The sequence below is a fragment of the Pinus tabuliformis genome, chromosome 6 (assembly GCF_031772625.1).
Source record: "Pinus tabuliformis cultivar Carrire ecotype Pingquan chromosome 6, CPIR1, whole genome shotgun sequence".
NCBI lineage: Eukaryota > Viridiplantae > Streptophyta > Pinopsida > Pinales > Pinaceae > Pinus > Pinus tabuliformis.
Window position 1 is genome coordinate 541,228,693 of NC_142292.1, and position 18,230 is coordinate 541,246,922.

The following is an 18,230-nucleotide window of genomic DNA, read 5'->3' on the forward strand; positions in this document are numbered from 1 at the left end:
GTTGTTTTTCATTTCTTTTTAGCATTGAACCGATAGTTGGTTGTGCACCAGGTGTGGTTCGAGGAACAAAAAATGATGATGCAGCTACCGGATTGACTGACGCTGCAGTAGAACCAGTGCCACTTGGCCCACTTCCTTCAGCTGACCTTTTTAGTTGCCTCAAAAGTTCTTCTTTGGCCTCTTTAGTGTGCTCTAATTCTCCCAATGATTTCATGGCTTTTCGGATAATTTCAGCATTTGTATTTTTACAGGGCTCCACATTACGTCCAGGGATTTGTGCAAGGTGGAACTTCAACCTGTACACCCCCCCGAATATCTCCTTTCCACACAACTTGCAATACAAGTTTTGTCTATCATTCGGAGTTTTAGGTTCACCATATTCCCAGAAAGGATCCAATTTCCTTGGCATGTTTGTTTTTGAATTTTGAATTTGCAAACCTATGGAAAAATAAGGATTAGGAAATAGGAATTTAGGATTACATAATACAAATTACAATTTAGCATTTACAAAATTACAAGTTAATTATTTCCAAAATCCCAATTTCCAAACCCAAGTTACCCAACCAAATGCCAATGGCAAATGCCAAAAAACAATGAAAATTCAAAAAAAATAAACAATGTTTAAAAAAAATGAGAAAATAAAAATAAAAAATTGGTTCTCATAGTCATAACAAATAACCCATCCCAAATCAATGAAAAATTTCAAAAAATTCTTTAAAAACAATGAAAAACAAAGTTTTTATAGAAGCAAAACAAAAAAAAATTAATCTACATACCTTTTTTACAGACAAATTGGTGATCTTGGCTTGGATTCCTCCTAAAATCGCTTGGATTCGCTCCCAAATCCGACGGAAACCCTTCAGCTGCTCTCCCTCACCTCTTCTCCTCCTCCTCCGCGCGGACAGCCAAATGAATAAAAAAAAAAATCGATTTTTGCATATAAAAGCCCGCTGCCCGCGCCTGTAGCGATTTTTTCACAAAAAATCGCGATTTTTTCGAAAAAATCGCGATTTTTTGAAAAACTCGCGATTTTTTCGAAAAAATCGAAAAAATCGGGTATAAAAAAAATTGGCGATTTTTATGGATAAAAATCGCGATTTGATCGGGTTATGGTTAAAATCGCGATTTTATCGGGATTTTAACAACACCAACAGCTGAAGCAACGAAAGAAATTGTGTGGCTCAGGAAAATTCTTGAAGATTTGCAGGTAAAACAAATACAATCAACTCCACTCATGATTGATAACACATCTGCAATAAAGTTGGCCAAGAACCCAAAGTTCCATGATCGTACTAAGCACATCAATACTAAATATCATCTGATCCGACATCATGTTGAGGCCAAAACAATCCATCTCCGTCATTGTTCCACAAACGAGCAAATTGCAGACATCTTCACCAAAGCGCTTGGAAGAGAAAAGCTTGAAAGATTCAGAATGATGCTTGGACTCACCAACATCCCTTCAGATTAAATGGGGGAATGTTGACACCTAATCCGAAACGGATGGGTGAACTGGACAGTCATCAGGAAGATGAACTGATCCATTGTATTTATGTATATAAATATGAGTTAGCTAATGAATAATAATATCAGTTTTCTCTCCCGCTCATTCTGGAGTTACCCTGGCCTGACACAGAAGGTCCAAAGGAAGAAAGGAAAGAAATAGAAATTAAGTGATTATTATAACACTTAACTTATCTCTTGTATTATTTTAGTTTTAGAGCCGAGAGTTTGTTATTTGCTCTCACAATACTCTGGTCTTGTATATCTTGAATGCTTTCAAGCATCTGTTAAATGTAATTTTGTTCCATTTTTGAGTTGCAAAGAAATTAAAGTTTTTTTCCAAGGAAAAAAATTATATATAACATTGGAACTTAATTTCTAAGCCATAGCTCTGTTTCCTTCTTATTTTAATAGCTAGAAACTAAAGACAGAAAATTCTCTAACCTGTGTTCTTTGACCAATTTAAGATTACTTATAAATTCGTTAATGTGATTAGATCAATTTTTCCATGATGCTTCCTTTTAACACCTTTAAGCTACTTTGCCTACCCTAACCAATAACAATATAGTCAGTTAAATCTGATAAAGTAGACAAGCACTATCCAAATCGAGCAGTTAGGTGCCCATTACTAGACTTTTTTCCTTTGGCCTTGGATATTAAAAGAACTCCAACTAGTTGCATCTAGGCTTCCCCCAAGTTTACTTGGTCAAGTCCTCTCAATCCTGAGCATCCCTAAGAGCACATAGCTCCTTCACAGTGATCAAAGATAATGGAGATAGCTCCTCTTCCCCTCTATATCTACCTCTAATCCAGCGTAATGTCTCTCATTTTTAATCTTTTTTCATGATTATATACTCATCCTTCTTTCTTGTTAGGTTTCATGCTTTTCTACTCACTACTTCTATTTTGATTTCCATATTGTGTTTCTTTTGTCACTTCGGATTTTTAGACTATTATTTTTTTGTGGTTATTGTGGCTTGGTGTACTCTCTAGCATATCTATTGGGAGCAAGAGCAAAGGGGGAAGTGAGAATACAAAGAGCCTATTTCCAAAAGACTCCAAGAGTACAGTGTTCTAGGAGCATTTTTATATAATACATATTTTTATATATTTTGATGCACTTACATTCCAGAAAAGCATGCAGAATCGTGAAAAAGTTGCAGAAAATATGAAAACATACATCTTTGTAGGAGATTAATGATAATCATTATTACTAAAGCATCAACCATTTAGTACAAAAATAACATCAAAGATCTAGCAAATAACTTATAATATTGTCATCAAACAATAAACCGTATCATCAACCTTATTGATTTGGAGCTTCAGCACTCCACATTTGACATATGGAATTGGAAAACATGCTAGTACAACATAACTTCGAAGCCATGGCCTTGTTTCATTTCTTATGTTAATAGCTAGAACTAAAGATAGAAAATTCTCCAACCTTTGTTCTTTAATCGACTTAAGATTACTTATAAAATTGGTTTACATGGTTAGATCAATTTTTCCACAAAATTTCCTTTAACACCTTTAAGCTACTTTTGCCTACCCTAATCAGCAACAGTATATTTAATTAAATCTAATAAAGCAGTGAAGCACTATCGAGATTGAGCAATTAGGTGCCCATTACTAGATTTTTTATTTTTGGCCTTGGAATTTAAGGGAGCTCCAACTAATTGCATCTAGGCTTCCCCCAAGATTACCTAGTCAAGTCCTTTGAATCCCGAGCATCCTTTGTTGGAAATGTAGTAGGGCAACTATTAAAAAAAATTCTCCTTAACCTTAATAATTGCTTGTGAACCTTAGTTATCTTCTTATGTTCCTTTATTAGATATTTTCATCAAACAATTATCAAGAGAAAAAACAATAAAGACAATGGACACAAGAAGTAGGCTCTGAGCCAGGGCAAAGCCCCTCCAAGGGGAAAACCCAGAAAGAATCTCTTCTCTTCATATAGAATCTGCTTCAAATGAGAAATCCAAGACCCAAAACCCTAAGCCAACTCCTCCTCCATGCACCAAGTCAGCCCTTCAAACAAAGCCCTTGCAATTAGTCAAAGTCTTCCAAAGTCAACAAGAGTCAATGTCCTTCAAATCAACCCTAATCTAGCTCTCAACCCTACAATTCGGATCTATAACTCGACCTGCAACTCTTCAACCCTACAGCAGTGCTAAAACCCTAATTTACTTCGCATGTGTGAACAGAAAAGTACAAATTTTAGTCTCTTTCCTTCGCTAGGGTTTTCGCCTTTGCTTCTAGTCTTTTTGGCTTCAAATCTTGACCTTCTTGCAGCAAGGTTTCGGACCTACAACTAGATCTGAAATCTCAGCCTTTGTAATAGCTACAGAAGCCCTAGTTTCTCCACAAGTGTGAGAGAATATAGTCCAAAACAAATATTCTTTGTTCTTCTTGAATTCTCCTTTCTTCCTTGACCTTCGCTCTAGCTTCCTTGATGTTCCTTACTTGAGATCGAACTTCTTTTCTTGAAGGATCGAATCGGTGATAAGAGAGGTCAATTGTGGCTTCTATATATAGGCTTCCAATGAGGTCTTATTCCCTTCTTTACGCCGAATTCTTGCTAGTAGGGCCGACTTGTGCTTGGAGGCTCATAGGGCTTTCTAGACTCAAAATCAATATCTTTTACATGTTACAACTTGCCCAATAGGGTCTTATACAATTGACAAGGGCTTACTTGACTCAAGAAAAATATTCTTTTGACATGACAAACCCTAGTAGCATGAAATGCATGCTTGACCTAGATTACCAATAAAATGAAGCATGAAACCCATGCTTAAAAATAATATTTTTCTTTCTTCTTTTTCTTGTAACATAAAATATACATATAGACATGAGTACAATGACAATTATGAAGACTGAAACTGGTTACATTTTCCAACATCCCCAAGATGACATAGCTCCTTCACAGTGATCAATGATGTAGGAGGGAGCAATCGTGGTACATGAGGTGCCCCAACCTTGGTTTTCCACCCTTCTTCATATGCTTTTTAATATTTTCTTTGATTAATTGCTCGGGGCTCAAGGGGTTAGAGTATGATGTGTAAGATATAAGAGTGGAGTCCCCCTTTTAAGGTGGGGCGGTTCATCGCCCACCAGGGGTTGGGACAATCATGGGTTCCTATATGATGAAGAAGGCTCATAGAACCTGTAGGAACCATGGTGATGGCCATGATAATGGGGTAGAGCTCATGTATTGGCTTTTGAGCACATGCTAAAATGTTTTTGTCCTCGCCATCTTTTGCATTTTGCGGTACTGTTCCTGTTGAATATGGCCATATATTCTTTTTTAACTTTATTTTCAGTTGCATCAACCTTCGGGCTTCATTCCAGACCATGACCCAAAGTGTGGGCAAGGGGAAGGGGCAAGCTAACCCTATGTGGACCCAATGGAGGAATATGGACCCAGGAGGGAAAAATGATGGATGGGGTAATAATGAATGGAAAGAGGATAATATAAACGAATAAGGGAGCGGGACCATGCAACCAAAATCGGGGTTTCCCATGAAATACCATCCCTGAAACCAAATGGTCAGTAAAAGAGATCCCACGGGACGAGAATCCAAGTTTAATTCCTAAAAGGGTTCTAGGGGACAAAATCACAGACCTAGCCCATTCTTTCTGCCGAATCCCCCCATTAATCCACGCCTAGAAGTGTCCATGATAAGCAAACTATAATACTCAATTTCAAAATGACAAGGCATACCTTTAGATTTAGGAGGCCCACCTTCAAATATACGATCATGGCACATGGGCGAGGGACCACGTGGCTGGCTCAAAAGGCGGAGAAAATGTCACAATGAGCTAGTTGATGGGTGCAAGGGGTTGTTGGCTGCTGGCTAAGGACCATCTTGGAGAAAAAAATTATCCCAAGGATATTACCCATAAAATGGTGGGTAACATCTGGCTCCAACTGGGACGTGATCTCTCGAAGAAGTGGGCGAAGCTACTCGAACGGGAGGTCACGAGAACTCCAACAATCTCTTGGTTACCATAGACCTGTCACCTGCACATATAATAGATGGAAAAAACGGGGCAGCATGCTTTCGCAGCGTCTCATGATCGCACATGCTAATATGTTAGGCCATAAAATCAACAAAAAATAAAATATGTGAATATGCATCTATCTACCATGAGAAATATCATATGACGTTACTTCTAATGCAAAAATCAACGTGCAATGAATCCTACTCTACCATGCATATACAATGTCAGGTGTTAGGTATAATCATAGACCCAATGCAACCAACATGTCAATCGATCAATACAAGAATGCATGATTCCATGATTACTTTTGCAATGGACTTGACAATGGGAATAATAATATGATGGGTTGTGAGGGAGGAAGGTGCGAAAACAAGAGACCCATATGTCATATAAAGGAATCCTGGAATAAGGAAGAAACCCCAGTCAAGAGGATTGGGTTTGACCCTTCAACCAGGAGATGGAAATGTCAATAACCCAATATATGAATCTTTGATGGAGAACTATCCCAAGGTTATCATCCTTAGGGTAAGAAGGGGGGAAAGACTCAAACATATTTAGGATGATATTGTTTTGGTCATTGGGAAAACAAGAAGTGGGCTCGTCATCGTACTTGGGGAAAAACCATGATTCCTGGTTCTTTATAGGGGAAATCAACTCTTCATCAAAACTAGGGGGATGAACATCATCACAAACATCTATCTCCAGGGTAGGGGAAGAATGCTCAAACATGGAGAAAAACCCTTTATCGGTGGCATGGCCTAGGGAAGCATCCTCCTCAATTTCTTCTATATTAGAGTCATCATAATTTCCCACAATCTTGGAAGGCTCTTCTTTTATTGAATCATCTTGGAACATAAAGAAAAGACCTTTCCAATCACTAGGAAGGGCTTCATAAGGACCAACATTGTTATTCGGAAGGGGTGGAGCATTTTCTTCTTCCCTAAGCTCATTCTTATGGTCTTGAGGAACCATGGGGTCTTCATTTCTATAATCATACCTAATTCCCCAATCAACAGCCCCAAAGTCACTCATAGATTCTCCGTTTATTTGACTATCATGATCTTCCTCAAAATCCTCAAATTATTCACTATATATTTGGTGTTGGTTAGAATTCCATCCATTCCCTTCTTTAGACAGGGAGGATTTTTCCTCCTTCATTCGTTCTTGAAGAATGATCTTCAAGGTATTTACCACATGATTTCGAATAAATGCCTCAAGAAGAAGGTCATCGGTAGGATTCTCTTTATATATACTCTTTGCGTTACGGAGCCTTTCCGATTGCTCACACTAGTGGGAGAAAATCTCTTGAGGGTCATATGTGGCCATTAGTTTCTGGGAAGACTTTTCATATTCCATCATCCATTCTTGCAATGTTTGAGGGTCTCGGGGTTGAGATCTTCCTCATCATCTTTAGAGGATATGCTTCCCAATTCATGAGTCTCTCTCTTGGCATTATTATTAAAGTATGCATCAATAAGAGGCCCTTCTTCAAACATAAAACCATATTCAATAAATTCCTCCTCTTGAAGGGCCATATCTAACATTTGGGACATGTCTTTATGAGATTGGAAACTCGGCCCTTCATGCAACAATAACTGCGTAATCAACATCGAAAGAGAAGGAATGCTTTTAGGTTTACATGATTCAAGCCAATCAGTGTTTGGGGCAATGGATAGGACAAACAATTCCATTTGGTCACAAGGTTGAGCTATATTTTGCTTTGAAAGGTACCTTATGAACCTTACCACGTGGTTGGTTGCAGAATGTGGATCCCCGTCAAACATTGGCATATTCTTCGTGGATTTCGATGAAGGGGATCTTGGGTCCCTGACATATCTATGGCGTGAAAATATGTGGTCAACATGTTGTTGGGTCCTTAATGACACGGGAGTCAAGCATTGACTTTGAAGTTCAATGAAAAACTAGGGCTTTGTTCTTCCAATGGAATCACCAAAAATGATATGTCAACATGTCGTATAGGGAACCAAACACATGTTTCGTGTCCCCAACAACGGTGCTAAAATGTTACCGCTCAAACTAGCAGGGGACCTAAGGGGAATCCCTAAAAGGCAAATGCTAGGCCAAGGGCAACAAATGGAGTCTTAGCCCATTGTCACCTCAGTTAAGGCTCCCTTCTATTTACGGACTTTCACCGATGGGAGGGACCCGATATGTATGGAGTCACCAATGAACCAAACACGGAGATGATCTGATCCTGTCATAAATAAATTGTCAGCATGTAAAACCAAATATCAAAGACATACCTTTAACCTTGAGAAGAGGTTTCAGTCTGTATTAGATGTTCATCAATCCAGGCATGCCTAGTCCAAGGGACTTGCTACTCCGTCTGGCACTAAACACGGAGATGATCTGATCCTATTAGAAATAAATTGTCAGCATGTAAAACCAAATATCAAAGACATACCTTTAACCTTGAGAAGAGGTTTGAGTCTATATTAGATGTTCATCGATCCAAGCATGCCAAGTCTAAGGGACTTGCTTGAATCCATATGGAACTTTTTTCAATCTATAATCATGAGTCTTATCTCATGTATCTCAAAGCCTTGAGGTAGCTCCAAGTATGCTTTTTCCTTATATATATCGTGGAGGAGGCCAATTTTACATACATCTGGTAATAATGTATCAGGCAACGGGAGCCAATATCTCTTCATAACTCTCTCATATATATTCCTTATCCCTGTTTAATATAGCAGAAACATCTAACACTGCAATCTCTTTGTCAACTAGAAGGATCCATTGTATATAGGACATACAGCTCTCATCATCTCATCAAACTATTGCATTCAACCTGACAGTGTACTCCCTTTGAATAGGAAGCCTCTTCAATCATAGTCATAGATATCAAATCGAGAGACTACAATCCTTCTACCGAGGTCTAGGCTTTTGTCCATCTTTCAAGTGCTACTCTTAATCAAGGGATGGCTCGACATTCTTCTTTAATCTCGATATTGACGACTAGGTCCTTACATCCATTCGTAGTACTTGATGACCCCAAGATAAGAGCAATAGCAATAATAGCAAAATAAATAAATATAATGAGAGTGTACCTAGTGATGAGGCAAGACTGTCTTTCTTTTCTAGATGTAAGAGTGGCTCCTTCATTTTTCCCACACTAGCTCCCTCTTGGAGCTAACCCTTCCTGCACTACTCTACAACTTGTTGATCCTCAAGATGGATCACATCCTCATCCAAGAAGTTAGTGAAACAAATAAAATACTCGTGCAAGAAGAATCACCAATAACAAAAAAGAATAAATTCACAAAGAAATGACATAAGTCTTGAAAGTACTTCTCTTTAATGTAGACTGTAGTAGAGTCTCAGGTCCCTCTTGATCATGTCTCCCTCTTAGCTAGGAGGCATCATTGTCCATCGAACATATGTCAATGTTGCTTTCAGAAGAAATGCATCCTCTTAAGCATCACCTGTATTCTCTTCCAGATTCTTCCAAGCCTAGTTATCAATGTATAAGATAATCACTACAACACATCATCTACCATTGGGTAGGAGACAATTCAAACTAGGGTTTTTCTAAATCTGTTATAGGTATTTGAAGAACTTAATGGATTTTAATTGATCAAGAAGATTCAGCTTCATAATAGGGCTTCAATGTTATAGAACCTAAGTCATTTCCAAGGCCACTTCAAGGGTTTCTCCCAAAACCTAACTTTCTCTTGTAAGAACAAAGGCTTCCCTAGGGTTTCCTTCAAACCCTAGGATTATTTTAGGTATTTGGCATCTTCATTTGCTTCCATTATTGGTGTCTTCAAGGGGGTGTTCTCAATGGATTTTCTTCAGCCCAGCTCTGATACCATGTTACTTTTAGGGCTAGATTGTTCTTTGCTTTAGATAATTGCATTTACAAACTTTTTCATCATTTACATATTGCATTCACCCCATAACATCATAACATCATTAGCAATTATGTAGAAAGAACAATAACATCAACAATGCAACGAGACAATAAAGAATAACAAAAGAAAAGCATGCACAAATAGGGACACCATGATTTCGGTCAGAGTCCAGGGCAAAACCCAACAAGGGGGAAAACCCAACCAAATTCTTCTTCTATTAGATATTCATAAATTGTTCAATTGAGATACAAAGTACATCCATAGTGAGATACACCATTACATCAAGCCTCCTAGGGCCAATCCAAGTCAGTCCACAGCTTCGTTTGTGAATTGAATGAGATAAGTCCAAGAGAGTTCCTGCCATATCCAGGGTATTGTCAAAATCACTGCCATGACATTCATCAAGTTCCCTGCCATACAACGAGGTAATTGCCATACATGTAGATCATTGTTCTATACCAAAGTCACATAAAGGGTATTTCCATATAAGGTCATTGTCATAATAGTTCACTGCCATATCTAGGGTTACTGTAACTGTCAACCATCAAGGCTATTCACAATCACCATATATTATAATAGCAAGGTCACTTTGTTATATACAGGGTCACTGCCACCCATCATGTCTCAATAGTCATTGTCTCAATGTTACAGCCATATAAACAGAATCATTGTCATCATATATCATATTGACATCCTAAATTATTGCCATATCAACGTCACTAATAAATATATGTCATATTACTGATATACTAGGTTATATTATGTCAAGGGTTACTCTATCAATCTCCATCCAAGGTGTGACTGTTATAACCATTGCCAAACAACAGTACCATACAATAGTGTAAAAAGAAGCGAACCATAGCAAGAGTGCGTACCATAGATGATACATAAAGTATGCCAAAGAGGTGAGCTGCAGAGATACATAGCGAGCTACAACAAGCCATAACAAAGATACATAGAGCGAGTTCATCACAAATGCGAACCACAAAAATTCAATTGTGAATCTTAGAGGAATACTCCAATCATAGTGATGCCATCACATAATATAATGATGCCTTTGTAACGTCACCGTATGAGCCATGGAGACATTGTGAACCACAGTAAGAATTTCGAGCCACATTAAATAATTGTGAGCCACGTACCTGTAATGTCACTGTAATGCATGACTATGATACAATGTCAATGCTATTGTGAAGATGTCGAGCCTTAGAGCGGACCCACTACAAATCAAAGCCACAATACATAAAACGATGCTACATAGATCAAACCATAAGACAAGAGTGATGCCACTGAGATGATGCCGCAGAAGTTATTGTAAGTATGATGCTACAGAGATTTGTTTTGATGCCATTCTTCCAACACAGAGATCACTGTGAATGTGAGTTAAAGAAATCATGCAAGAGTCATTATATAAGCGGGCCAAAGGAACCATGTGATAGTCATATTGTATGCGGACCAGAGAAACCATGCGATAGTCATACTGTAAGCAAGCCAGAGGAACCATGCGATAGTCATACTGTAAGCAAGCTAGAGGAACCATGCAATAGTCATATTGTATGCGGGCCAGAGGAACCATGCGATAGTCATATTGTATGCGAGCCAGAGGAACCATGTGAGCCATGTAATAAAATTTCGTGCTATAGAATATGTGTCACGAATCATGTGAATCATATAGAATGAGGAAGTGAGCCTTCATGCTCATGCAATAATATATACAATTCGATGGGGGGAATAAATCCATCAAAAATGGAGCCGACTTAAACTATTTGGAGGGAAATTCGAATTTGCAATTTCCAAATAATTTCTTTCTCAAATTGTCATCATAATAATATTTCTCTTTTGTCTAATTGCATTTTCCTTTTGACCAATATAAATACTCTTTGGGGCTCGATGGGCTTTCCTTGGAGTAGTTGGGTTTCCCTTCGAGGAAATTCATCCTGAAGTTGCCCAAATTTCAACAGGAAGCTCCATTCTCTACAAACCAAACACTAGAATACATGACACTAGTGGCAAGACTCACCATTAAAACAAACTCAAAGCCAAACCTGGTGGAAGTCTCATACACCTTTGTTGAAGCTACTATGCCCTTCTTCTTCCCATTCTTATTGGGACACTGAAAGGCATAGTGACCCATCTTCTTAAAAGCAAAGAATCTCACTTTGCTCACGTCCTTCTGTTTGGCCTTTTGCCTCTCCTTCTGCTGCTTGGCCCCACTGGAAGACCCCTTCTTGGCCTTATTCTTGCCCTAAGCTACGAGGGAAACATTCTCCTCCTCATCTACCCCACCTCGTTGGCTGCCATTCTTGGCACTCCTCCTAGTCTCATCCTGGATGAAATCATCCCACATCCTCCTCCAATCAGAAAAATGTTCTCTAGCAACAATGCCATCTATGAATCCATCTCCCACTGCTTGGGAAAAACATCCATTGCCATCCTGACCAACTAGTCCTCAGGGATAATTTCTCCCACTGCATCCAACTCATCTCTCACCTGTGTGATCTTGGTGAGGTATGAGGTCACCGTGTCAGTGTTGGTCATCTTGGTGTTTCTTAACTTTTGACACAACACCATCTTCCTATTCTCATTGGTGCTCCGGTGAAGTTTTACTAGGGAATCCCACATCTCATGGGAAAATTTCTTCCCTATCACATGAGGGAATAGGTGGTCTTTAATATCATTGAGAATGATTCTCCTTATTTTCACATTCTGCATGTTGAAATCTGTCAATTGAACTAGATCAGTGGGAAGTTGTACTGCACTCTCTACAATATCCCACACCTTAACTTCCTCAACCAGCAACATCATTCTCTCCATCCATGGGCCAAAATTCTCACCCCCACTAGGCCTATCCTCCACCCTCAAACCAATAACCATCTGACCTCCAAAACCAACACAAATTCTCAATCACTGAAGACTGTCAAACTCCTCCCTCTCAACCACAGATCTCTAGGCTATAGGCAGTTTATGCTTGTTGTAGGTTCACTGTTTATCAACTGAAGGTTTCACTGCCTGCTCTAATACCATGTAGAAATTTTAGTTTCCTGTAGCCCTCCCCAATTTCAGTTTTCTTTGCATATGGTTTAATGCCCACATCATGCTGATATATATAACTTAATGCAAATTTAAAAGAAACATTACAGGACTAGCTCTACTTTTCTTTCAATTTTCAGTGATATAAAATATTAACAAGCACACACATAAATGAGACACTACGATTTTTGGTCAACACTGACCCTGGAAAAACCCACAAAGGGAAAACCAGTCTAGAAGAGAATTTTATTGCTTGCTAATATTAGAGAAATGTTAAAACATTAATTCAAAACAAGGATACTTATCTCTCCCTTGTAACTCGTGCCAGTCTCTAGAAATTTAGGCCACTGTCCTTGAAACCCGAGCCACTGTTCTGACCTCTTCACCTCAAACAATGCGCCACTGCCAGATCTCTGCTGCCTTGGATTTCATGCTCAGACAGACTTTCTCTGCTCAGAAAGTTGTGCTACAGGTCTGCAAATTTTTCCTCAAAAATTTGCACTGAGGGACTACTGAAACCTCCACAATTTTGTGTCAGTCAAAACCCCACATTAATTGCCTGGAAATGCAGCAACTAATCAGCAAGTCTCTTTGAAACTCGGGTTGATACTCCTTGAAATTCGGCCTAACAATCTGCTTTAAATGCACTGTAGTTACCTCACCCAGTACTGAACCTCCCACAATTTTCAGGCCTGCCGTGAGCTAAACCTTCCATGATTTTTGGGCCTGCTTTAATGGCTGTGTTTTCTTGAGATGTGTGCTATTTTCCAGCTTGGGATTCGAGCCTGTGATGGTTTCTTCTCTTGCTGTAGTTCTTCTCCTTAGCAAATAGCTCTGACAGCTCTTACCTTCTCCTCTTCATTGCTCTCTTCTCTTCCCAACAAAAATGCACTTGAAGAATGAGCCTCTCTAGCCTTTTTCCTTCTTTTTAGCCTCATTATGATGAGAGAACCCTAACCCTTTGATCTATGGCTGAGATTAGATCTCAGCTCTAATAGATCAATGGTGGAGATATAATCTTCACTTGACCCCCTTTTTCATGTTCTCCCTTCATTAAGAGCCTCCCTAGTCACTTTAATGTTGTTTTTGTACCTTGTACCTTGTACCTTTTTCCACATAAAGTCACTTTTTTTAAAGTGACTTTAATAATATAAAGTATAGTACTAAAGTACCTCATAAAGTGACTTTTAAGTCACATGACTTTAATAACTCATGAAGTCACTTACTAAAAAGGTGTTCTCATGTGCTTTCCTAGGCAAAAAGGCAAAAGCATTAGGAAACAGCTCATTGGTACCTTTTCTCAACACATTATCCCAAGACAAGAGCCCAAGTAAGTTCATATTAATTTATTAATGAAGAACTGTGATTGAGAAGAAATTTGTGTGTCATATACTATGTTGCACGGGGACCCGTCCCCCACAAAAACACTCACGTACCCTGCATCCCGCGTTCCAGGGACTTTTGGACCCTCAGGAAACGTCCCCAAACTGTTGGGGATTCCACTGGGGACTTGGGGACTTGCTAGCCGTCCCCAAGACGTTCCGGACAAATTTCAGGGATGTTCCGGATAGATTTCAGGGATTTTTTGGCAGATTTCAAGGGTTTTCTAGGTAGATTTCAGGGATGTTTTGGGAAGGTTTTAGGGATAATCCAAGCATAGAGCTTTAGTTTTGACAATCATGGACATTGATGATGGAACAATATGATCAGTTTTCCCAATCATTTTTTTGGAATGCATTGAATCTAAAAATTTTGTACAAGTTGCAGCTCAAAACATGGGTTTTGTATGATGGGTTTCATTTTGGATTTCTAGTGATTTAGATATTGGATTTTCAATGGTAAAATTACAAAAAGCACCCTCCATGTCAAGAAAACAGAAAATACAATGTTTTAAAAGGATGATCCTTGTGGTTATTTTTCTTGTTCTTTCTTAGGATCATCTCAGCTTTTACATATTGTATGTGGGTTTCGAGGACTCATTCAAGTTCAATGCTTCCATCATCCCAACCCCAAGCATTGTGAAAACAATCAGATAGTTGTGAATTGGATTGAGTACTAAATGTTTAAATAAATTCCTATTCAATCCCCTTCTTAATCTGAAATATGAATTTAATATCATTAGAAAACCAAATTATTTTATAGTGGTTTTCAACACAACTATAAAAGTTTGCAAAACCTATTGAAAAGGGAATGCCTTTTGTGTTTAACATAGTCATCATTAACAAGAAATATGAGGAAAAAAAACTAATATAAAGGCAGTTCTCCTTGATAGATTGTTCATGGACCTTATTACAAATTTAAAGTAGTTACACTTAAGTTTCCTAAAGCTAAAGCTCATGTCTAGTGGCCAATAATGAAATGTCACTCGACCCCTTTTCAAATTGTTTGAGATTTTAACTGACAAGTGTAAGCATTGTGCGTAATACTAGCTTGAAACAACTATAAATGTTAATATTGAATTCTGCATATATATATATATATTGCCATCCCCAACCCCCCCGTTCCCTTGAAAATTTGGGGGTGCGCTCTAGCCGTTCCAGGGACTCGTCCCCCATCTCCAAAACCAGTGCAACATAGGTCATATGTGATGAGATTGGTTGTGTAATTTAACATATTTGTTGGTCGTCCGTTGTGAAATCAAGTCAGAAAAACAAGCAAAAAGAGTAATTTTTTCTCTTTGCTGTGCTTTTCATAGACGAGGGACTGAGTCTAACTCGCAGGTAAGACATCCCAAGTCAATCTAATTCACATATGGCTTGTAAGTCTAGTTATATTTGCAAAACAAATCAAGAGTATGACTACTCGAAGGAGCTGAATTGACTCAGTTTCCTCAAAAAGCATCAAACTCGGGCGTCGACTCAAACTCATCTGGTAAAACTATTTACAACCCATGATGATTTTGTAGAAATCGACATTGGCGACGGAGTAGGTTGCAAACAATATATTATCTTCATTGCAACACATCAGTTCCCTCCACTGAAAATGGCTATTGTAATAGCAATAAGAATGTACAATTTTACCATAGTAGGGGCCGTTTTGCACACACTTTCTGTCTTCAACAAAATTACCTTAGAAGTTAAAATAGTGAAGCTACGTATGACCATTAAAGTAGAAATGTTGAAACTTTTAAGTAATTAAAATCACAGTAAAAAACTAGTTTTTAGCTCAACTTTTGCCATTTTATTACAATAGTGCTTAATAGGATCCTATGTCAAACAACCAGTAACTTGAAGAAGTGTTTATTTAATTCGCAGTGGTAAATAAAGTTCAATATAATATTTTACAATACAGCCTATGTGTGCGTTAATGAAATCATCTCCTTATTGTATGGTCCAAGATATGCTCCTCAAAAAGAGATTGCAAAGAATGGAAAGACATTACCCCAAGGCTAAATAGCATATGAGAAATGCTACCCTTTCAAGTTAAGAAAAAGTGTGGAGTCTAGGGATAGGTTCTCAAAATAATGCACTAAAACCCGAAAGCAACTATCTCATTAAAACAAAAGCCTAATTGACTCCTACATTCTACAATTGTTTAACTTGTAGACATGTCCATGGATTTTTATTGTTATTCATTTACTCAATTTCTACATTTGATCTCATGACCCATTGTAAGTTTATAATGAAGAACCAACATATGTTTCCAAGGGGCAAGCATTGCGTATCAGCAGAGTTTGCTCTCACTTCATGGGATGAAAAGGACTAATGGGCTTTTAACTTTCACACTCCCTTTTTCTTAGGTGACTTTGTTAACTCTTTTGGGGAGGGAAATTTGAAGAGTGCCCTAGGTCACTAGGACTACTTCAAATAAATATAATTTGCAACAGCGTTTCTATGTACTAGTCCGCCTATTTGAAGGTTATAATGTACATTGTAGAGTGTAAAGCATGTATAGTCTGACAGTCTCTCTCCTTGCCTTGGTTTCTTGTGTATTACTTCTTTGGCGTTCTGGTTTTTATTTTGCGTGCTGACATGAGGACTTCCTAAGCCACCGTAAGAACATGGTGCCTAAAGAGTCAGATTTGCCAGCTCAAAATCAGATTTAATATGAAAAATGCCCAGATATGTTCCCTATGGCGTTGCAGACTTCTCCTCGTGGCAAACTTCCCAGAGTTTTTTACAGGTTCTAATAGAAATCAAAGTATGTTTTCCTATTTACAATCACATCGTTTGTCAATTGGAGTTAATTTGGGTGGTTAAGAGGAATGATTGTTATCCTATTCACCAAGGGTTCAAATATTGACATGTTGAGCTTTGATGCCTTTGATAAATATTGTTGTAACGACTTCAAACTTGATAAAAACACTCTCAAGTGAATATAACTTGAGTTGACCTGGTACCAGCAACCTCAGTCTTGCCTTTGGGGAGACCAATTTCTTTCTTCAGGAACAAAATATTTTGAGTCTTTGCCTATGTTAACGCATATTTTGAGTCTTTGGCTGTGTTAACGCAGCAGAGTATATTAAAAGTGAAAATCTAGAGATGCTAGATTAAATAAGCCAAGCCTGGTGGAAATCCAAACATAATTCAAACAGAATAGTTAAAAAAACGTAGACTCCTGTCCCACAAACCTGAAATCAAAAACAAAAAAGGCCTAAAATAGAATGTGGGGAATCAAAGTCAGAAGCTTGGACTCACCTTGGTGGTGAGCTTGTATTCTCCTTTCAACCATGATCCTTGTCTCACATATCGATCAGCAGCGCAAATCTGACGTAGAGTGGCAAGCGCTAAACCTATGGCTAAATCCGCCACATCATCGGTCAAAACATCGGGAGTATTGGTAACCACTATCTTCCTCTCCTTGCATTTGGCCAAATCCACCTTGTCCAGGCCCACGCTATATGTGGAGACAATCTCCAACTTGGGAAGTGAATCAATCAGCTCTGCGCTGGCACCCACTGCTGTATTACCCACCACTGCGTGTATTGAATTGCTGTGCTCGGCCACAAAAGCCTCTGGGTTATTGGCTTCCCACAATCTATAGACTGTGAACTTGCTTTCCAAGGTGTCCAGCAGATATGGCATCATTGACTGTGTCATCAATACCCCAATGGTCCTCATTTCCATTAATGGCTGTGTATCGACTTACTGTAATTAGAATCTTCCTCTGGGCTGTGTTCAGCCTGGGCTAAAAAATAAGGAAAATCCAATTGCTTATCTAAAGTGGCCAACGTTGAGATCCTTAGATGATGCATTTTGTCGCGTTTTCCTCTCGAAAGTTCAATTCTTTGCACTTTTTGTTTGTGTTGCGTTTGAAATTCGAGTTAAGGTTGATAGCTTTTCGAACAATGATTCCCATCCCTATTTATAATAGAATACATTAAAAGGGTTAAATGGTTGGAAGGGTAAACTAATAGATGTTTTAGATTAATTAATTTTCCAAAAAATCACTTTTTTAAGAATGGTAAGTTTATGTAATTTTTGGTCGCAATGGGTGAATGGCAGATGTTTATTTTAGCTTTATCACAAGTATGTGGATTTTAATCATTAACCTAAGTTTCTTAGAGACATATGGTCAGGGTCAGATTATTTGATTTGTTGTTTGAATTATGGATTAAATTGACTATAATAGTGATTGGGAACATGATCAGTAAATTCATCTACTTGGATGCTTTTAGTTTGCACACCATGGATAAGAGGGTGGCTTGGGTTCTCGTTGAAATAAATTTTGAATATAGTCTGTCGGCAAAAATTGACCTAATTTGGGGAACCACTACAATTCGTCAACGTATTGACTAGTGGGGACTTCCTTTTTTATGCCTAGTTTGTCATCAAATGGGTCATGTTCTGGCAAGATGCCCGCAACAATCTCAGGGTGTCATTA

The 18,230-nt window shown here is 38.4% G+C and overlaps 1 protein-coding gene across 2 annotated transcripts in view; it reads right to left on the bottom strand.

The window, feature by feature from the left end:
- Positions 1-17,646, bottom strand: part of LOC149259660 (hydroxyphenylpyruvate reductase-like) — a 176,478-nt gene extending 158,832 nt beyond the window's left edge. The window contains exon 1 of one of the 2 annotated variants that reach the window (XM_089418881.1): positions 17,045-17,646. In XM_089418881.1, coding sequence (XP_089275007.1) covers positions 17,045-17,473 — 429 coding nt within the window. In that variant the 5' untranslated portion in view covers positions 17,474-17,646. The remainder of the gene's footprint in view (positions 1-17,044) is intronic. The other variant, XM_089418875.1, reaches the window with a different exon arrangement.
- Between the last annotated feature and the right edge of the window lie 584 nt (positions 17,647-18,230).